The 20,046-nt window shown below is 36.5% G+C and overlaps 2 protein-coding genes across 2 annotated transcripts; both read right to left on the bottom strand.

Moving 5' to 3' along the window:
* Positions 1-21: 21 nt before the first annotated feature.
* Positions 22-6,717, bottom strand: ELM1 (fission ELM1-like protein (DUF1022)). The gene is made up of 10 exons (XM_008230859.2): positions 6,340-6,717; positions 5,078-5,304; positions 4,560-4,656; positions 3,197-3,346; positions 2,909-3,035; positions 1,668-1,780; positions 1,522-1,585; positions 1,336-1,429; positions 1,124-1,232; positions 22-432 (listed from the first exon to the last, which is right to left on the bottom strand). Exons 1-10 carry the CDS (start codon positions 6,520-6,522, stop codon positions 331-333), a joined length of 1,266 nt encoding a protein of 421 aa, XP_008229081.2. The 5' UTR covers positions 6,523-6,717; the 3' UTR covers positions 22-330.
* A 10,246-nt stretch (positions 6,718-16,963) lies between these two features.
* LOC103328471 (capsanthin/capsorubin synthase, chromoplastic-like) lies at positions 16,964-18,742 on the bottom strand. The gene has a single exon (XM_008230865.3). The coding sequence runs from the start codon at positions 18,572-18,574 to the stop codon at positions 17,072-17,074; it is 1,503 nt and encodes a 500-aa protein (XP_008229087.2). The 5' UTR covers positions 18,575-18,742; the 3' UTR covers positions 16,964-17,071.
* Between the last annotated feature and the right edge of the window lie 1,304 nt (positions 18,743-20,046).

The raw sequence follows: 20,046 nt of genomic DNA, 5'->3' as shown, positions 1-20,046 counted from the left end.
CTACAGAATTGCTCTAAGTAATTGGAAATAGAAAAGAATCTAGTAAACCACTTTAAATTACAAATGAATTGTTTTCAGAATAAAGACCAACCCAACCTTAGAAAAATAAAAGCTCGCCCCTCAAATTTACAAGCCGCACAATTATAGATAGCCTTTATTCTACACATCTCAAGACCCCAAAAAGGGGGAAAAATCAAAATATACGTGCTACCACAGCCTTTAGCTGTCATTCCTATACGTGCTATCAGGAAAACCTAATTTGTAACGGGTGTACCTTTTAACATAAGATTTGAATGTGTTTACAAGAAGCAATGATTATCAATTCACTTCCTATGGCCGCAATCTCCATCCACGCTCAGCAAGTGCTTTATGCACTCGACTCGCTGCTTCTGCGGTGTCATTAAGTGGAGGGTAACTCCAGCTCTCTGAAATCTGTCAAAATTTGAATAAAGCAACGAGATAATAAGATAGAGAAAAAAGAAGTATAATTCAGACCAATATAAATCTTCCTTCTGTAAAGATGGCGATCAAAAGAAAGTAAGAATATGGTTAGAATAAGGGTAAGTAAAAGAATGAGTTTTTAAGCAAATTCCAAGCACGAATATTTAACTTATCATTATAAGCAAACTAAAATGTACACATTTGCGGTGCCACCAAGAAATCTAGAAGAGTAAGAACCTTATAACACTATAATGGCCCATAAACCTCATGAAACTATAAAAGAAAAAAACAGAACCCATCCAAAGAGAGAAAAAACACATTTACGAACAAATAGTTACCTACAATTGAATACAAAGTAACATTTAATTAGAAGAAAACATCTGAATTTTCATTCATATAAATATGGGTTCATCAAGAAATGTTAGTTTAAAAAATCATCGGCAGAAGTTTTAGGTGAGGAAGGGCCAATTAAAAGGGTCAAAACTTGGATCTGAAGGGATATCAATATCACCTCTCCCCTTTGTTTTTCTGTCTCTTTTATTTCCCAACAGTCTGTCAGTTTGTCTATCAGAGTGGACAGAAAATGATGAAAAGAACAATTCAATCCTAAAAAGGGCATCATTCTACAATCAGATGACCCTTGTATAGGAAGAGTAACAGAAACAGATTAATTTTTACTTACATTCTCAGAACCTGTAAATGGTCGAACTACTCCTCTCTCTTTGAGTGATTTATGGAACTCTGACAACTTCCATGTACAACGCTCAGCTCCCATAATATAGACAGGCTTCCTGAAAATATGGACAGATAGAATTAATCTACTTAAATAAAAAATAATGTTAAAGAAAATATGCCCTAAATCGTCAATTACAGATGTAACTTCCTTAATCTTACCCAGTGCTGCAAACCTCACTTATCATACTGACAGAATCTGCAGTGACAACAAAAGCATCGGCCCAGGCTAGATGGCCCATGTGTGGGTTTGGCTCTGGCAATCATATCAGTACAACATAAAAACCCTACATCATTTCAACGATAAATTTGACCTGAAAAAAACAAAAAACAAAATTCACATGATACCTTGACCATCCCAGATGTAAACTTTTGGGTTATCTCCAAGCTCTTTTGTCATGACATTAGATACCTGTGGACAAGCAAAAGGGAAACAATGAGTGCCAGCCATAGTAATACAAATTTTTCTAAGAAAATGTTTTCTGTAGCAATACTTTTTCAGGCGTCCTATTAGAGAAACATATTCTGATGCTTCCACAGCTTGCAAGAACACTATGCAGATTCGTTGTCAATTGCTTTGCAAGGTCAGCACCATAACGACAATTTCCTATTAAAAAGGGGAAAAAAAAATTAAAACCTTAACTAGAATAAATGGACCATTCCAAACAACAATAACAAAGTAGGATGAGAAAAATTATTCCAAACATTCTAGAACACTAAGAAAAAGAATGATCTAATATTCCTCAAACAAATGAGGTCTGTATTGACTCTTCAATCACATACGTGAAATGGAAATCTCTGTAACATAAAAGATAAAACATCTTAAGCTTTCCTAAATGTCCTTTAACAGGTAATAATGATTTGAACTTGAGATTCAAACAAATTCCAGAAAAAGGAGAGCTATAAAATAATTCTTGCATTATCCTTCGAAGTATAAATTTGGAGTGAGCCGGTAAAAAATGAAAGGAAAATAGTATGCCACACAACATAAGTCACTCCCTTTGTCAAGGAATGCATTTTATTAGTACACATATGTTTTATTAGTGACTTGTAAACTCTATGTGTCTATCAGCTTATAAACTACTGTATCTTATCAAGTTAGTTGATGAACGAAAAGGCAAAAAGAAATTAACAGGTATTTAAAAAGAAATTCTAAGAAATTAACAGGTATTGGAAGGAGAGGACTAGATGGAGTTTTTAGGACAACAAGTATCTTGTTGTACAGTTAAAGAAAGAAGTTTTGCCTTCTCTGACTGATCCAATACTAGAAATATGGGTAGCAGGGGTACTAATATAAAGTTCATGGATTCACTACACTTGTAACATATACTCTGTGTATCCTGGGCTCCTTTTCTGGTCTTTTTTCATTAGTACAAGCTATTGATAGAAAAATAAAAAATTAGAAGAGAAGAAAAACATCACAGCCAAACGCTAACTTTTTTGCTAGCATTCCAAAGAGCTTAATCTAACCTAAGTAGTTTTGTCGAGACGTCTAGGTCAAAAACCTACGGCAAAAAACACTTGTTATTTAGTTATTTAAATTAAAAAAATTCTCCTTTCCTCATCTCATTAAGTTCTCTGATACAACACGTAAACGCTCTAATTTTAATGATTATTTTATGATCCTAGATTCAAAAACAGCATAATAGCAATCATCATGTAGTGGGTCAAATAATTAAATGCCAATCCTGTAAAACATCAAGCAAGAAAGATTCAGTGTATAACAAAAGATTACCTGTAGGGCCACCAATGTTCACCACAAGTATGGGCTTTGGAAGAGTTGCAAACTCATCACGCCATGCACTAGCTGCGTTTCGAAGTGCAGTAGCGTCAATTTGATGTAAAGCTCCAGTAGTGAGGACCTGATTTTATAAGTTTTTAGTTATCATAGCTTTTGGGAGGAGGGGGCAGGGGAAGGGAATTATAATAGCATAAAGCTTCAAAGTGCAGGGAGCAGTTGATATTTAAGTAAGGTTAAAGCTTCTCAAATTTGCAGTGCAAATAATTAGGTCTTCATACATACCACATGCCTGTCAGGAGGTTCACGAGGAGTTAACCACCTATGAATAAATTGAGGAACCTGCTTTTGTGCTTCAGGAGTCAAAGGATAATAATCGTGTTTAGGGGTAATCACCAAGTCAAACCTATTTAGATGCAACCTGGGATGTTGTATCTGCGAATGGAAAAAGGTGGGTCAATCAAATACTCAAACACATTTTGAGGTATTCCAATGACAAGGCAACAAATGACCACAGCCACAAAAGAGATCTCCACAGTTAAGATGCTGAAACTTATGAACCTAGTCACAGAGTAAAAGTCATTTGGCAAGCCAGCAAATGATTCCATAACTGTATCCAATAGGCTCCCACTCCAAAGATCTCTCTAACCTTAGCACTTAATGAAGATAAAATTGTGTACTTTAAACAATAAAACCACATAAACCGTTATGTAGGCTTCCCAAACATGAAAGTTTCAAACTCCCTAAGTCCTCATTGCCAAACAGATGAATAAAACCATAATAAACTAATAAAAATTGATGATGGAAGAGGAAAAGCATTCAAAGTGAAAGAGAAACTACCACGGATTAGCATAGAGGCATTGTCTTAAATAAAAAAGGATGGCACATTGTTAGAGTGGATATTTTATGCTAGGCTGGAGGTATTATTGTAATCTCCTATTTTTGCAGAATAACGTTATCATATAAAATCATTATTTAGATGACAGGGCTGTTAATCATCAGACCCCAAACCTTTTTTTCTTAAATCTCTCTCTCATACTTTCCCTTTCACTCTAATATGTAGTTGAATATCATGATATGATTTTGTTCTAATGATGGGAGCTGTCTTGAAGAAGCTTTTTGATAGATTTGGTGTTGAGTTTGGTTATACGGCTTCTCCCCGACTGAGAATGCGAGTTTTTTTTTTTTTTTTTGGTTGCTCTATGTTTGCTTTCCTCCTAGTGGAGCATATATACTGCTGTTTCTGTTCTTGTGAAGCATGGTAAAGCCGAGAAAACTATGGGAAAGGGAAAAGGAAATGCCCAATGGAATATAATGAACCAATAACAAGGCTATTATGTGTTAAAAAAGAAGAACAACATTTACTCTGTTCCAATAAAAATTTACCACAAAATAAAACTGTACTTGGGAGTAAAAATAAAAACTATCTCAAGTTGACCTAAACTCGAGCAAAACATGTAGGAAATTATTAATGTTAAAGGATATTGTGAACACATCACAATAAATGTAAACATTGACATATTCATTTATCGTTATCTCTGCATCTACAACTAAACCATGTCATAATATAGGTTCATAGTCCAAAGTAATTTCAGAACAGAATATATAGTTAACTGCAAACTGATAAAGCCAGGTCCCATTGACAAACCTGAACAACAAAAACATTATCCGATGCTAGTCGTTTAATAGAACTTGCAACAGAAATGGTATCCCTGCCCGAAGCTACCACCAATATAGGTCCATCCCTAAATAAAAAATAAAAAATAAAAAGAAGAAGAAAAGAATAAGTACCAAATATGAAACAGAGATCAAGTTAAGCACCAGATTCTAATTTTTAAGAAGCAAAACCCATTCTGGTTATTGAGCATGTTTGTTTCCTGAATAGTAAATACACTCATTGGATACCCAGAAATCACCCAAACCCGCTTCACAGACTCAGTTCGAAACTGGGGCTCCGTACCAAACCCTACATTCTTTGAAGGGAGGAAACTCAAGCAAATAGCTAGATAGGTTCCTTATGGAATCGAATCCCAGACCACATCAGAGGAAACCACAGGCCTAACCACTCAACTAACCCATGTTTCTTTACTGAATACACAATTAGGAAAGCAATCAAAGAAAGCACTTCTTATAACTCTGTAAAAATACAAGAAAAAAGAAATTTACTTTTCAAAAGTCTGACGAGCCATTGTCACAATCTGCTGGACATCAGCTTCTAAAACACATTTCAAGCCCGCACTTCCACCATTTTCTGTAGGTGAAGGCAAAGTTTTCTGCCCTCGATATATCAATAAAACACAGATCCGCCTTATGATGTAATCTAACTTCTTGTGAAGAGAAACCGGGAGCCAGTGAAGCCATTCATTGATTCCTCCTTTTGGCCTTGTAACCCGCTGCATGGCATTGTCAATTTAAAAGATAAACAAAATCAAAAGGTACGCATGTAAGTAACTGCAGCTGAAAGGCTGGTAAAACACTGATGTTAAGACCATATCCCCAGAAAATGATTGGTTCTAATATGGTAGTTCTCAAATCACATGATTTATATAAAGCATGATTTTACGATGTTGTTGCTTAATGTAATTTGGGCAGAATCTCATACATAATATAAAAACCAAAGGGGAAAAAAAAAAAAAAAAAATTCTGAATCCTGATAGTTCAGCCATTTACACGACAAAGGGATGTATAGTTAACATGTATGCGTGAGTTTAAAAATTAAACTATAAAACTTATAGGGAAAACGAACCCTCAAACACATATTGGAAGCAATAATTTCTTTACTGCAAGTAAGGGACTGTAACAAGCAATAACAATGTGGTGGTCACTCAGGTCACTCAGGCCACCATCTTCGATGAAGACACCAATATATCAAAAACCACCTAATCGTTCATATTAAGTATTCTTTTCACAACTGAGAAATAAGTGATCAACAAAGCAAAGCCACAAAATCCTCTACCAATGACCATTGGAAATCCCATACATCTTGAAAGACAACAGTCTTTGGAAAACTGTACATTGGTTCATACCAATTCTAGTTGGACCTGATAGTGAAATCAACCTTAACTAAACTAGTTTAATGTTATATGTCTAAAATTTAGCTCTAAGGTGATATTTTGCTAGAGTTATCAAAGGATGATACTTCAGTGCTAAGTCGCTAACACCCTCATCCTCATGTCATGTACATTAAGGCACTAGAAATCACATATTTAGGTTTATAAGTGATATGATTTCTACATAGAAATTATAAAGGTAACTTTGCTATGAAGCCAACCATTCTTTTCTTTGTTTATATGCTCTTGAACTTAAAACTGCAGCCGCTTAAAGAAAATTTAGTTAATGGGTAGTTTAATCTTCATAATTATAATCATAGTGTGAAGAAAACAAAAGGATTAAACCTGTTATTAAGTGAAATCAAGTAATTAACTTACATATAACACATGCTTATCAGCGAGGCCGAGAGCACGAACCAAGCCGATGCTCTGATTCTCCGAACCCGGGAAGCCGTTGCCAATCACAACGGCGCGCCTAACGACGCCGTATACGCCACCTTCGAAGATTTCCGGCGTGCCCAGTTTGGGACTGGGCGGCTCCGGAAGTTGTATGGGCCTCATGGAACTTGAGATTTTGGATCTTCAATTCGAAACTTGATGCCAAGAGGCGAGCAGAGTTGAGGGTTAGAGGAAAGAATCGGTGAGAACCGCGAAGGATGGTGGAATAGATACGGTAGTTAATTTTGCTCGACTGGCCTGCCTCTGTCTACTCTTTGGTTGCCCAGAAAGTCACCCAGCAAAACAAGGCAACTCCACGATGCCTTTCTTCTTTCGGTTGGGCCTTATGGGGTGTTACAGGAGGTAGAGCCCAACTCAGGATCCATATCATCATCCATTTACAATTCTCTACAATTATACGTCGCCTAGAGTTCGGTTTGGATCAGGTGAGAACGCTTATGTGAGAACATTACATGAGAACACCGTTGGATCTAACAAGTAAATCTTTTAGGTTGACCCAACAAGTAAATATCAATTTCACCCTACCAAAACCCTGCAATTAAATTTTTGGGAGGTTTGGTTTAAACTCAATGGGGAATTTATTGTTGTGGTAAATAGTAACCTAATTTTCATGCCTAAAAAATAAAATATAATTTACAATAATATAATTGAAAAATCTCAGAATTACACACATTGTCAATCCTTCTAAGTCAATCACATTATGCCCAGGGACGGAACTAGAATTTTATACTTTGGGGGGCCAAAACTTCAACACAAAGTTTAGTTATATGTTTTTATTGGCCCATTGAGTAAACTATTACCAACAAATGTACTAAATTGAAATGAGTGGTTTTCTTTCATAAATGTAGTATGATTTTACTACTATATTCATATTAGAACACAATTTTGACAAGTATTGATTTGTGGTAAGGGGTCCATAGGCTTAAGCATAGCAATTTTTCTTTACATTTGTTACAACACCCAATATATATATATATATACATTCAAAGGAGTTAAATAAAAGTAGGGGTTACGTAAATGTGGGCCAAGGCCATCCCTGGCCTTAACACAACTGAAAATACCTGCAGGATGACTCAAAATGCCTAGAGGAGTGTGAATAGGCCAATTTAAGATTCTAATCAAATAAATAAAAATAAACTTCGGTAGCAGGATTGATATGGCTTATCAATCCTGTAACGTGCTGGGCATAAAATAAAAGAACACGCAGAGAATTATTTTACGTGGTAAAACCCCACCTCTGGGAAAATCCACAGGACTCCTCAGTCCAACACAAATCCACTATAGAACGATGATTACAAGAAGTACTCACACACTTATCCTAGACACATTCTAGATAATGTTTACCGACTTCTTCGTAACTCAACTTCATCACGGGATGATCTTCGACACTCCTTATGTTGAACGCAATACTGGCCACGATTGCTTCAAGCTCACCGGAGGAAAACCGCCACCACGGTCTTGGTGCCCTCAACCGTATGAGTCACCGACATGCATATGAATGCAATATGAATGATTAAAGTGTTTGATAAATCACCAAGTAAACATTGAACACTTGATGATTTATCTCAAATATACGCACAGCAGCTTTTCTTAGAATTCTATATGCTCAAAACAAATATCTCAAAAGCTCTACAAATAAAAGAATGGCACATGATCTTTTATACAAGACTTGTTCTCTCTCATGGGATGGGAGAGAAACCCAATAGGCCACGAATATTAAACTTCCTATTGCACCACAACCTATCATCAATAAGAGATTTGATTCACCTTGGACTCAAAGTAATGACGCCTCTCTTTAAACCAAATTAACTAAGAGGTAAGCAACGTGCAGAGTCACAATAGGAAAAGATAATAATTTAACTTCAATTAAAATAGAGTTGAACTAGGAAAGTAATCTCAAGAGATAAAATCTAATCTTATTAGAAATAAGATTAACATAAAAATACTTGAGTGAAAATAACTCCAACTAGGAATCCTATAATGAATGCGTGATTATGTCATGATTTACCTGATGTCAAGATTCTCATATGGTCAGGGCATGCCTCGGAAGTGTGGGGTTGAAAGAGTAGTGACAAAGCGTTCAATAACAATTCCTCACAAACTAATTTTCACCCTATACTAAAGTCTAGGAAATGCCAATACGAATTTCGTACTAACAATCTCCCCCTTTGGCATTTCCTAGACAAAACACCTATTACAACTCAAAAGAAATTACATGGGATTTAACAAATGAATTCTTATTCTAAGCTTGAAGCCCTGAATCCCTGCACATTATGAAACAACAAAACCAGTGAAGCATGTGGGAGAAGAAATGTAATTCAAATCAGAATTACAACACAACTCCCCCTTAATTCCATAACACAATCTCTCCCCCTTTTTGTCAGGAAATCCAAAGGGCAAAGAATGAACATAAGGGAGCATATATAAGAGGGAAAGAAAAAGAAAAAAGAAAAATAAAAAACAAAAGCAATACACTCAAGACAGAAAGCTCAAAACAATCAAGACATAAAACATACTGTAGATGCAGACCCAAAGTTCTCTTGAAGATATAATTATTTTCCATTCATAAACATGCCAAGTTTGTGGGTAAAGAATGAAAGGAGCAACAAACCCTTTGCTGTCTTGAACGCATGTGAAGCAAAGCATGTCAGGGACAAACACACGACAGCACACAAGACTCACAAACTCACAGAGAATGAGGCATACCACAGTCATGGTGAAAGATAAAAAGGCATCAAATGAGTCTACCATCAAGGAGCAAATGTGTTAAATGAACTCTTTTTCAATTAAGCACAAAAAATATGTCCACACAAAACGAATCCCACCAAAGATTGCACAAACACTAAGTGCATAGTAAGTATAAGAAGATCAATTTATATATTTTTTAATACGAATTTTGTGGCTCACTTTATCTAGCTTTCGACATGATCCATGTAACGGATGGTCAATCAGTGTGCTTACGTCAGATGACTGGAGGCAACTGGGTGATGAAGCACCCCTGGGGACATACTGATCCGAATCATGAAGGCTCCAAAGATAAGCAAGGATAGCAAACCATCACAACCTGTTGACTCGAACCTCGACGTTGGTTAGACAAGAGGCCCGGTTACTGAGCAATGAGTGGTTGACACCTTTTTTTTTTTTTTTAATTTTTAATTTTTTAATTTATTTTTATAAACAGATCAAGAACTTACGCACAGTAGTGTTATGACAATCCAAAGAGAGACAAGTGCATGATAAGAGATATTCAAAGGACTTCAAGGAAAAGAGTGTGGCGAGCAAAATAAAAATAAATAGATGGATAGATCATTTAATGAAGTTTATAATGCACCAAGACAATGGAAACCTTTGTGTGAAGCTGAGAGTGTAAGTTCTTAATGTAGTCCAATGTCAGAGCCCAATCTAAGATCAACAAATACGTTCAGACGATTCTGAGGATTGATACACCTTAACAATCCTTGCACGAGCTGGACAGATTTATAAACACAGAAATTAATTGAAATATCATAAAACATGAAAGAGGCTTTGGCATGCAATAGACTCCAAATTAATCTAGAACACATATACCTAAAGACTTTCTAAGAGTGTCAAATCGAAGATTATCCAAGGGTTTTGCAGCAATACATTTAAGATCCAAACTTTCTAAAGCAACGGGTTCATGCACAACATTAGTGGAGGAAGACATACAATTATGATTTTCCTTTTTCCTCCAAACTAACTTTGTCTTAGTTGACGGCAAACAATGAAAAGAAGATAGTTTGGATAAGCGGTTTACCTCTTTCATAAGATTTGAAATCTTATGTTGGATACTTACTTTTCCACCCATGCCATGAGAATTTGAACGAACAAATTCGTTTCGAAGCTTATTGCATCTCGGTCTTATGTGCCCACGAGTTCCACAAAAGTGACAAATTGGAATAAATTTCTTGACTTCATGAGAGGCAGAAGGTTCAATAGGTGAAGTGGATTTGACAAACTTTGTTTTAGACACATCGGAAGACTTATTACTTGGTTCAAATCCCAAGCCTCGTTTGTCACCATCTCTTCGTCCCATGCTAATCATCTTGTCAATTTTTTCTGCACCAATGGTTAAAGAAACAATCCTTTCTTTTGAATTTTTAAGTTCAAGTTCAAGGGCTTTGTTGTCAGAAGTTAGAGAAGCAATTAATTTATTCTGATCAGTCAATTTTTTCTGCAAAAACATCAATTTTTCGTTCATACCTGCACTTACCTTTTCGGAATCTGCATCAGGGGATTGAAACTCGTTTGCAATCCTGCAATTTTCCAGCTTCAGCACAGCAACTTCTTTGACGAGCTCACTATTTTGTTTATTGAGCTTCTGAGATGCAGCCAACAAATCATCATATTTGTTCATGATAAACTCAATATTTATACCTTTCGAATCTCGACTCCTTGGATCTTGATTCTTGAGAAAGTTCATGAATCGTCTTGTGAGAATCGTTAATTCCTCATCACTGCAATCTTCATTTGAATGCCCATCATCTTCTTCATTCACAACCTTGAACGCAACATTTTTGCTCTTTTTAAGAGGTAGATGTTTCATCTCATAGGTTTGTATGGACCCTATGAGTTCTTGAACTTTCAAGGTGTTCAAGTCACGGATTTCTTCAATAGCCGTGATCTTTGGTTGAAACCGTTGAGGCAAGGATCTCAAAATCTTTTTCACAACTCTATCTTCTGGAATTTTTTCACCTAAACCTGAACAAGCATTCACAATTACACAAAGTTTAGCATAAAATTCAGAAAAAGTTTCATTCTCATCCATCATAAGTGTCTCAAACTGTAAAGTGTGCATTTGAAGCTTGGCTCCTTGACAGTGATCTGTTCCTTCATGAGTAACCTGCAAAATATCCCAAGCTTCCTTAGAAGTATCACAAGCACATATATATTCAAATTGATCGGAAGAGACAGCAGTAAATAAAGCATTTAACCCCTTTTGATTATTAGTGCTGTGTGTGACTTCTGCAGTGGTCCACTCCTCTCTAGTTTTGAGGACTGTGGTTTCTTCATCTCCTTTTCCGATCGTCTTTGTGGGTTTAGGAAATCCATGAACCACTGTGCTCCATACACGTTCATCTAAGGACCAAAGAAACGACTTCATTTTGGCCTTCCAAGCGCCATAGTTGTTGCCATCGAAATATGGTGGATGTGCAATTGAGCCCGAGGCACGATCCATCCTAAGGTATGTTAGATCTTGCTGAGTATGTCCAGCAACCTGCTCTGATGCCAATTGAAAATACCTGCAGGATGACTCAAAATGCCTAGAGGAGGGTGAATAGGCCAATTTAAGATTCTAATCAAATAAATAAAAATAAACTTCGGTAGCAGGATTGATATGGCTTATCAATCCTGTAACGTGCTGGGCATAAAATAAAAGAACACGCAGAGAATTATTTTACGTGGTAAAACCCCACCTCTGGGGAAAATCCACGGGACTCCTCAGTCCAACACAAATCCACTATAGAACGATGATTACAAGAAGTACTCACACACTTATCCTAGACACATTCTAGATAATGTTTACCGACTTCTTCGTAACTCAACTTCTGTCACGGGATGATCTTCGACACTCCTTATGTTGAACGCACATACTGGCCACGATTGCTTCAAGCTCACCGGAGGAAAACCGCCACCACGGTCTTGGTGCCCTCAACCGTATGAGTCACCGACATGCATATGAATGCAATATGAATGATTAAAGTGTTTGATAAATCACCAAGTAAACATTGAACACTTGATGATTTATCTCAAATATACGCACAGCAGCTTTTCTTAGAATTCTATATGCTCAAAACAAATATCTCAAAAGCTCTACAAATAAAAGAATGGCACATGATCTTTTATACAAGACTTGTTCTCTCTCATGGGATGGGAGAGAAACCCAATAGGCCACGAATATTAAACTTCCTATTGCACCACAACCTGTCATCAATAAGAGATTTGATTCACCTTGGACTCAAAGTAATGACGCCTCTCTTTAAACCAAATTAACTAAGAGGTAAGCAACGTGCAGAGTCACAATAGGAAAAGATAATAATTTAACTTCAATTAAAATAGAGTTGAACTAGGAAAGTAATCTCAAGAGATAAAATCTAATCTTATTAGAAATAAGATTAACATAAAAATACTTGAGTGAAAATAACTCCAACTAGGAATCCTATAATGAATGCGTGATTATGTCATGATTTACCTGATGTCAAGATTCTCATATGGTCAGGGCATGCCTCGGAAGTGTGGGGTTGAAAGAGTAGTGACAAAGCGTTCAATAACAATTCCTCACAAACTAATTTTCACCCTATACTAAAGTCTAGGAAATGCCAATACGAATTTCGTACTAACAACAACTATGTTCCTGACTATGCCTGAACATATGTTTAGGGATGACAATTTTTCCTGCAGATAATGGCAGGGATTCGACCCTAATAGGTTGGGTACGGGAAATTTTTTGGGTATGGTGTTTGGGGAGGGGCAGGGATGGTATTTTAATCCCCAACCCGAACTCTCCCCATTCAGAATATATGCTATTAAAGTGATTGTACCAACTAAGTTTTATATTTTCTATTATTATATTATATATTTATATAATTTATACAAATCTCAAGCCACACTACTTATTTATTTAGTTAACTTCTAGTTCATATATAAACATTCTTATATTGTCTTATAAGTATATATTATATATAGTCATTATCTTACCTTAATACCTTTTTTTTTTCTTTCAACAAAGTGGTTATATATTGATTTTTTCTTCTGTAATGGGGCGGGTCGGGGAACTCATTCCCTAACGAAGGTGGGGATGAGGAATCACTTATATGAATATTGCGGATATGAAGGTGGGGATGGGGATGGGAATGACATACCCACCCTCGATTCGACCCATTGCCATCCCTACACATGTTCACCTTCAACAACCCCTTCCGGCTTGCCACGCCGACCGCTGCCCGCTTATTGCCGATAACCACTAGCCATGGCCTATCTCCCATGAGCCATTGCCACTGTTTCCTATTGCTAGACATCAACTGCCGCCGCCTCCCATCGCCAGGGAGCTGGCACCATCATCCTATATTCACCTTCAATCCATTTACTAAAATTGTTCATCATTACAAGAAGGAAAACTTGATGGTCTTGTTGAAGTGCCCTGTGTAAAAGCTACTTGATGGCTTCGTGATTTTCTCTTTATGGAAAAATTAGTTGCAGGTTTCTTATGTGTGGAGGGTGAAGGGTGGGGGTAGGCCTCGTCAATGGGCCAGGCGGGGCTAGCCCGATTCAAATTTAATGGGTTTGGGCCTGGCCGGGCTGGATTCAAAAAGGAGAGAGAAAATAATGGGCCAAGCCTTGCCGAGTTTTTTTAGAAAATTCAAAGCCCAAGCTGAAGGAAACATCCATATAATACTTAGGAAAAGAACTTTAGCCACAATCTATACAACAAAATATTCTAAATGGCGGATTCATTTTGTTTATACTAGTTGAGCTAAAAAAAATTTCATTTTAAACTAAGTATCTTAGTCTAGTCTCTTTGAACACAAATAGAAAAAAGGAAAAAGGGAATAGATCATTTACTCTTGATGACCTTTTCTTGATTTATCAAGAATGAACACCTTTGTTGGAAAGACCTTTTGTTTTTCTTAATTTTGACTCCTTCACCTAAAGGCTCCAAGATTGGAGTCCTCTACCTCACCACACCAAATGCTCCTAGAGATGAAGAGAAGGCAATCAAGAAATATGAATGCTAGTCTACTTCTTGATTGGACCAATTTTTGGTTTATGAAAGATGAGATACAAAGATGACTGTTCATCAACCAAAGTATGAAACCAACCCTAGCTAGGTTTTCTCCAACACTTAGCTTATACATGATAACACAAAAAAGGCAATTGGGTGGGTATTTAGGGCTCCATTTGGTCCATGGGTCATGGCATCTTATGCCACTTATCTCTTGGGCCCAATAGCCTTTTGGGCTATTTTGTCAATTTCCTTTTAAATCATATTTAAAAATCCAATCCAATATTTCTATATGTCAATATTAATTCCATAATTAATCTTTTTAATTATAATTTAACTATTAAATTATAATTATAGTCTTACATAATTGACTCGGTCGAATTATTTGACTTTAGTCAATTGCTCCGGTCAACATGTTGACTTTGACATTTGATTATCAACCATTGACTTATGTCTCCTCATTTCATTTCTTCTCATTTGTACATCTAATTGTAGGTTCCTTTTAATAAGGTAGTGGGTTGACTCAACTCCTCAAAGATGATATACGAATTAAATTCCATAATTTAATTCTTCCTATTAATAAAGGTTAATTGAAACCTTTTAGGACATCCACAAACCATGGTTGTCGCCTAGCAGCAAGGTTATCCGAGCTAAATTAGACGTTGTGAATTAACCTATTCAAATTGGAATGACCATGCAATAGAATCCTTCTCTTATGTCAATACTCCTTATTCACATTATTAGATCATGAAATCCGATAGTTAATATCCTAATGTGAATAATTCCTTCAAGTCTTTTCCACTACTTTGCGCAAAGATTTGACCAATCATATCTTGGAGTATTCTCTCTCCTTTACTGAGTACAGATTCCTTATTGTACATTCATTTACTTCCTCGACTCTATTGAGAATCTTGATGAGCACCTTTAAGCTATGCCTAATTCAGTATGACCGTATAGTGCCCTCAAATATTAACAACATAGCCACAAAACATCTATGATGCCTCAGGTCTAAGGATTAGTTTGCACCATTGCAATTTATGAGTTCTAGTTTGACATGTGATAAAAACTTCCATGCTGTAACTCATGTGTTGGATCACGTTCAATGTACTTGTTCTTCTACAAGCACTTACACATATATATCGATGTGTCTTCACACTTAATGACTTGAGACCTTGTCATTCTCTACATATAGAGACGATATTATGTGTACTGGTCTTTGCGGAGTATTGACGCCCAATCAATATTCCTATGAGCAGGAACATATTCAGGATTTAGGGATGATGAGAAATCTCTATGTATGCAATCTCATTACATAGCTCTCATATACACTTGTGTATTCCTTGGACTATGGTTGTTCTACATATTGAAAGATAATATAGGATGATTTAATGTATAAAACAACCTTTCTTGCCCATTGATAACATAATATGTCTTTAACTCTAACTATTACATAATTAGTTGGTGTTAAGGGCATATTTCTAATACAAGCCCATCCCATGAGCCAGGCTTAAAAAAACCCATCAGGTTGGGCCAGGTTAAGCCTAACGGGCGGACTTAAATGGGCCTACTTTATCTTGTATTTATTTTATATGGATTTTTTTTTTGTAAATTCTTTATTTATTTTTCTATGTTTTGGTGTGTTTTTATGTTTCCATTTTTTTTTCTTCATAATTCTTTATTTACATTTGCCTATATGTTTATGTCTCCATTTTTTTCTTTGTTCATAACTTCATAGTTCTTTTTTTTCCCCATAAATATAAAGATATAGTTATACAACTGCCATATTAATAAACTCATATTTTATCCCATACTTCATTTTATTTTAGTTCTTATAATGATAATAGATAATGATTTTCTCCATCTTTCATTTAACTTGGTTTATATATATATATATATATGTATATATACAGAGAGCTTCCATTGAAGGATCCCTCAAATAAGCTTATTTGAGGGACACCCCTTGTAGGCCCCACTCCGGATTGCATTTCACTAATCCAAACCGTCTATTTTGTAAATACTCATTCAGAGATCATCTCTACAAAAAATCACTTGAATCCGATATCATTTGACCACTCAATTGAGTTATTGAAATTTTAGTACTTTCTTGAAGCACCGTGTTCATTGATCTTGTAAAACACAATTGGATGTCGAACTGGTTTCTGATTTGTCTAATTTTTTGTAAGGTTGATCTATAAATGAATATCTAAAAACTGGATGGTTTGGATCATTGAAAAAAAAATTGTAGAGTACTCTAATGGGCGTCCCTCAAATAAAATTATTTGAGGATCCTCAATAAAGATATATATATATATATATACATATATATATTTATATGTATGTGAGCTCGTGGGCTAGGCTTTTATGGCGGGCTATGCTCGCTTTCTTGGCTCAAACGAGCCGGGCTTTAGACACCTAAGTCAAGCCCGGTCCACTCAATAATGAGCAAGGCCAAGCTGGGTTTTTCTCGATAGTCCGGAGGGCCCCATAGGCCCACGGGCTCGCGGGTCTAATGATGACTCCTAGGTGGGGGTGGCCAAGTAGGGGTGGTGGATGGGAGAGGAAGATGGGGTGAGTTGGGTTGGGATTTCTTTAAAATTATTATTATTTCTAAATATTTTAGGTTTTAATAAACTTAATAAAAAAAACTTAAAACAATAATCAAGTGGAAGGCATGTGACTTTTGGGCAGAAAAGTGGATGAAATTTGAAAAATTTGATGGTAAGGGCTAAATTGATTATTAAATTGAATTCGAGCGCTAAATTGTCTGAAAAAAATAATAAAATAGGGAAGACAAACCAACACTTTACCCTAAAAATTTATATATTTTATACCTTGAAAAAGACCTTGAATTGTGATGACTAACCAAAAGTCACCAGAACATATCTTACATTTATTTTATGCATTGAAATGTTAGATATAATATTGTTTTGCTTCAAGTGCTAGATTACCTATCATTTTAACAAAGGGTACAGCAGACTTTGTAAGAAGTTCAACTCTAGATGAAACAGAGGCATTGCCAAACATAGATAAACTGAAAAAGGCAAGCTCTGTTGGGGACAACCTTGATGAAAGATAGCCGTGCAAGTAATACGGATCCAAGTCAAAGAAAGCATCAAAGAATCTTCGAGTCTCATTCAGATCTAGCGTCAACAAAGTCTCCATCCCAAAAGAGTAAAACTCCCTAACACATCTCCTCTCAATTGGCCACAGCCCCTTCCACGCTCTGTCATAAAGTGGCTGCCCTCGGATCATTGGGGTCGAGCCAAGGCACTGCACAATGGCCTCGGCTAGCACCGGGGCTAGAGTCATGGCCGACGCCACCATGTACCCGGCTGAAGGATTGACAAGCCCGGAAGTTCCTCCCATAGCCATCACCTCTTGAGACATCCGAGGAAGAGGACCTCCCATTGGGATCAAACACTTCTCAGCCTCCAAAACCCTCTTCACTCTAATTCCCAAATGCCTTAGCCTTGCAACCATTCTCTTCTTCACCTCCTCATAAGACAGCACTGGTCTACCAACCAATGAAGTTTCCATCAAATATATTAGGCTTGAATCAAATGGCATGGCAAAGAGAAAAGTTGGAAATCTTGAATTTCTAGAGAGCATTGAAGGCTCATTTCTGAGATGGGAGTCTCTCCAATCCAACTGAACAACCTTATCCAAGTCAAAAGGGTGAAAATCCACTTCAGCCAAAATGCCATGGCCAGTCTGATACCCATGGTTCCTTGGTTTGTCATACTCCATGAAAGTGCTTGCAAACCCACTAGCATCAACAATTAGGCTTGCCTTGAGCTCATTGCCATCGTCACAGAATATCGAAGATTCAAACTCTTGGTGCTCAATTTTCAAAACCTTGGCCTTATGAAACTTGACACCATTAGAGAGGCACCTCTCCATTAGCAAAGTCTTGAATTTCTTCCTGCTAATTCGACCGAAAGGGCGGTCTATATACTTGACGTTGTCTTCATCAATATAAAAGCAAGACCTAGGCCATGTTTTTTCTAAGCAACTCTCAAGCTGCAGGCTCTCAAACTCATCAACCCAAACACTATAGGTATTTGGCCACAAAGATTGCGGTGAAGGATCAACACAACATACCTTAATGTCATGCTGTGACACTTGCTCTGCAAGGCGAAGCCCGGCAGGGCCAGTGCCGATGATGATCACGTCTAAGGAAGACCTAGTAGATGTGTCAAACCGGGGGATGTCGAAATCTAAGAATTCAGGTTTTGCCTCCGGTTTTAAATCAAGAAAATTTCCACATTCGCTGCTCTGGGCTTTGGAAGGAGTATTTCTCGAAGATGTGCCACAGGTTCTTGGAAATGAAAATGGAGGATTGAATGAATGAAAAAATTGGCTGCTCTGGGTTGCTGGTGGTGGTGGTGAAAATAGCCTCAGAAGAGTACCCATTAGAGAGTTTATTAGAGAGATGAACCAGTTGAAATGAATCCTAAAATACTATTATTTATAAGGAAATGAGACGTTTTTATTTGTTTATTGGGGATACTTTTGAGCAAAACGTAGATATAGCAAAACAATCTTGATAAACTTGTATAAGACATTTCCTAACGCAGTCCTTAACAATATTGCATTTGTTTTGGGCGCTTAGTCATCTATATATATAAAGCAAAAGATAGAGAGTTGTGAAATATTCAAAATACCAGAAAATACCCTTGGTTAAAGCAAACATTAAAAATTGAAATTATTAATTAAATTAGGATAATATGTTAAATTTACACTTTTTCATATTAAAAAAATTAAAAGTAAAATCAGATAATAGATCCTATTTTTATGAAACACAACTACCCATTATATTTTTTAATTTTAAAAATAAAATAAAAAATAAAAAATGAACTCAATTTGCACATACGTGAACATGTGCCAAGGTGCCAGTGCAAACTTATCCCAAAGATAACTCAAATAGTCTTCTTCAATGATGGCCCTTGAAAGTCAAATTTAGCCTTCTACTAGCTACTCTTGGATCTTATGGTGATCGCGATAACTTTTCCGGGTGTCCATACTTCAAATTATTAAACAGTTTATCTCTCTGACCCAAAAAAAAAAAAAAACAATTTGTCCCATGTGATGCTCTGCTCATGCTCAAATTAAATAAATAAATATGAGCGGGCCGGGGCCAGATTTATCAAAACTCCACATGCAATTGGTCTACCGAATTTCATACTTATGATATCACGACTTCACGTAATATCAATGAAATTATTGAGAGCATGCATATGATTCCGTGCTTCGTTATTGCAATGAATTGCATTATATTTGGTATAGGGCCACGGCCACCGATAACAACAAAAATAAAATAGAAAAAATCATTGTTTTTGGTATAGCCGCCAGATAGTGTAAGTGTAAGGTGTTTAGTCTTTATAGCGTGCACTCTTGTTTGAAAGCCTATTGTATGGGCATTAAGTCCCTTGATATTGAATGTGATTCTTTGTCTGTTATCTCTCTAATTGCTAAGGCTTGTAACCATTCACATCATCTTTTTTGTCTGATTGAAAACTGCAAGTTGTTACTTAACCGTGATTGGAGATGCAACGTCTCTCATATCTACAGGGAGCAAAACAGAGCAACCGATCACCTTGCTAATTTGGGGTATGAGTTACCCTTGGGGCTTCATAATTGCGAGTCTTCTCCTATCTCCCTCTCAAGCTTGCTACTGTATGATGAACTAGGAAGAGCCCAAAGTAGGGCTATGCCTTGTTAGCTTTTTTCTCTTTTCTAGCTCCGGCTTGCCTTGTAACTAAAAAAAGAAAAGAAAGACTATTGTGTAATGAGGCTGGGCATGTTGTTAGATATTATGATAAGAAATTAAATTAAAATTTGAAATTATAAAAGAAGAAAAAATGCAACATCGAATCTTTTGGTGT

The sequence above is a fragment of the Prunus mume genome, linkage group LG1 (assembly GCF_029339155.1).
Source record: "Prunus mume cultivar Tortuosa linkage group LG1, ASM2933915v1, whole genome shotgun sequence".
NCBI lineage: Eukaryota > Viridiplantae > Streptophyta > Magnoliopsida > Rosales > Rosaceae > Prunus > Prunus mume.
The sequence above is the reverse complement of the archived record's forward strand: the minus strand, read 5'-3'. Positions and strand labels throughout refer to the sequence as shown.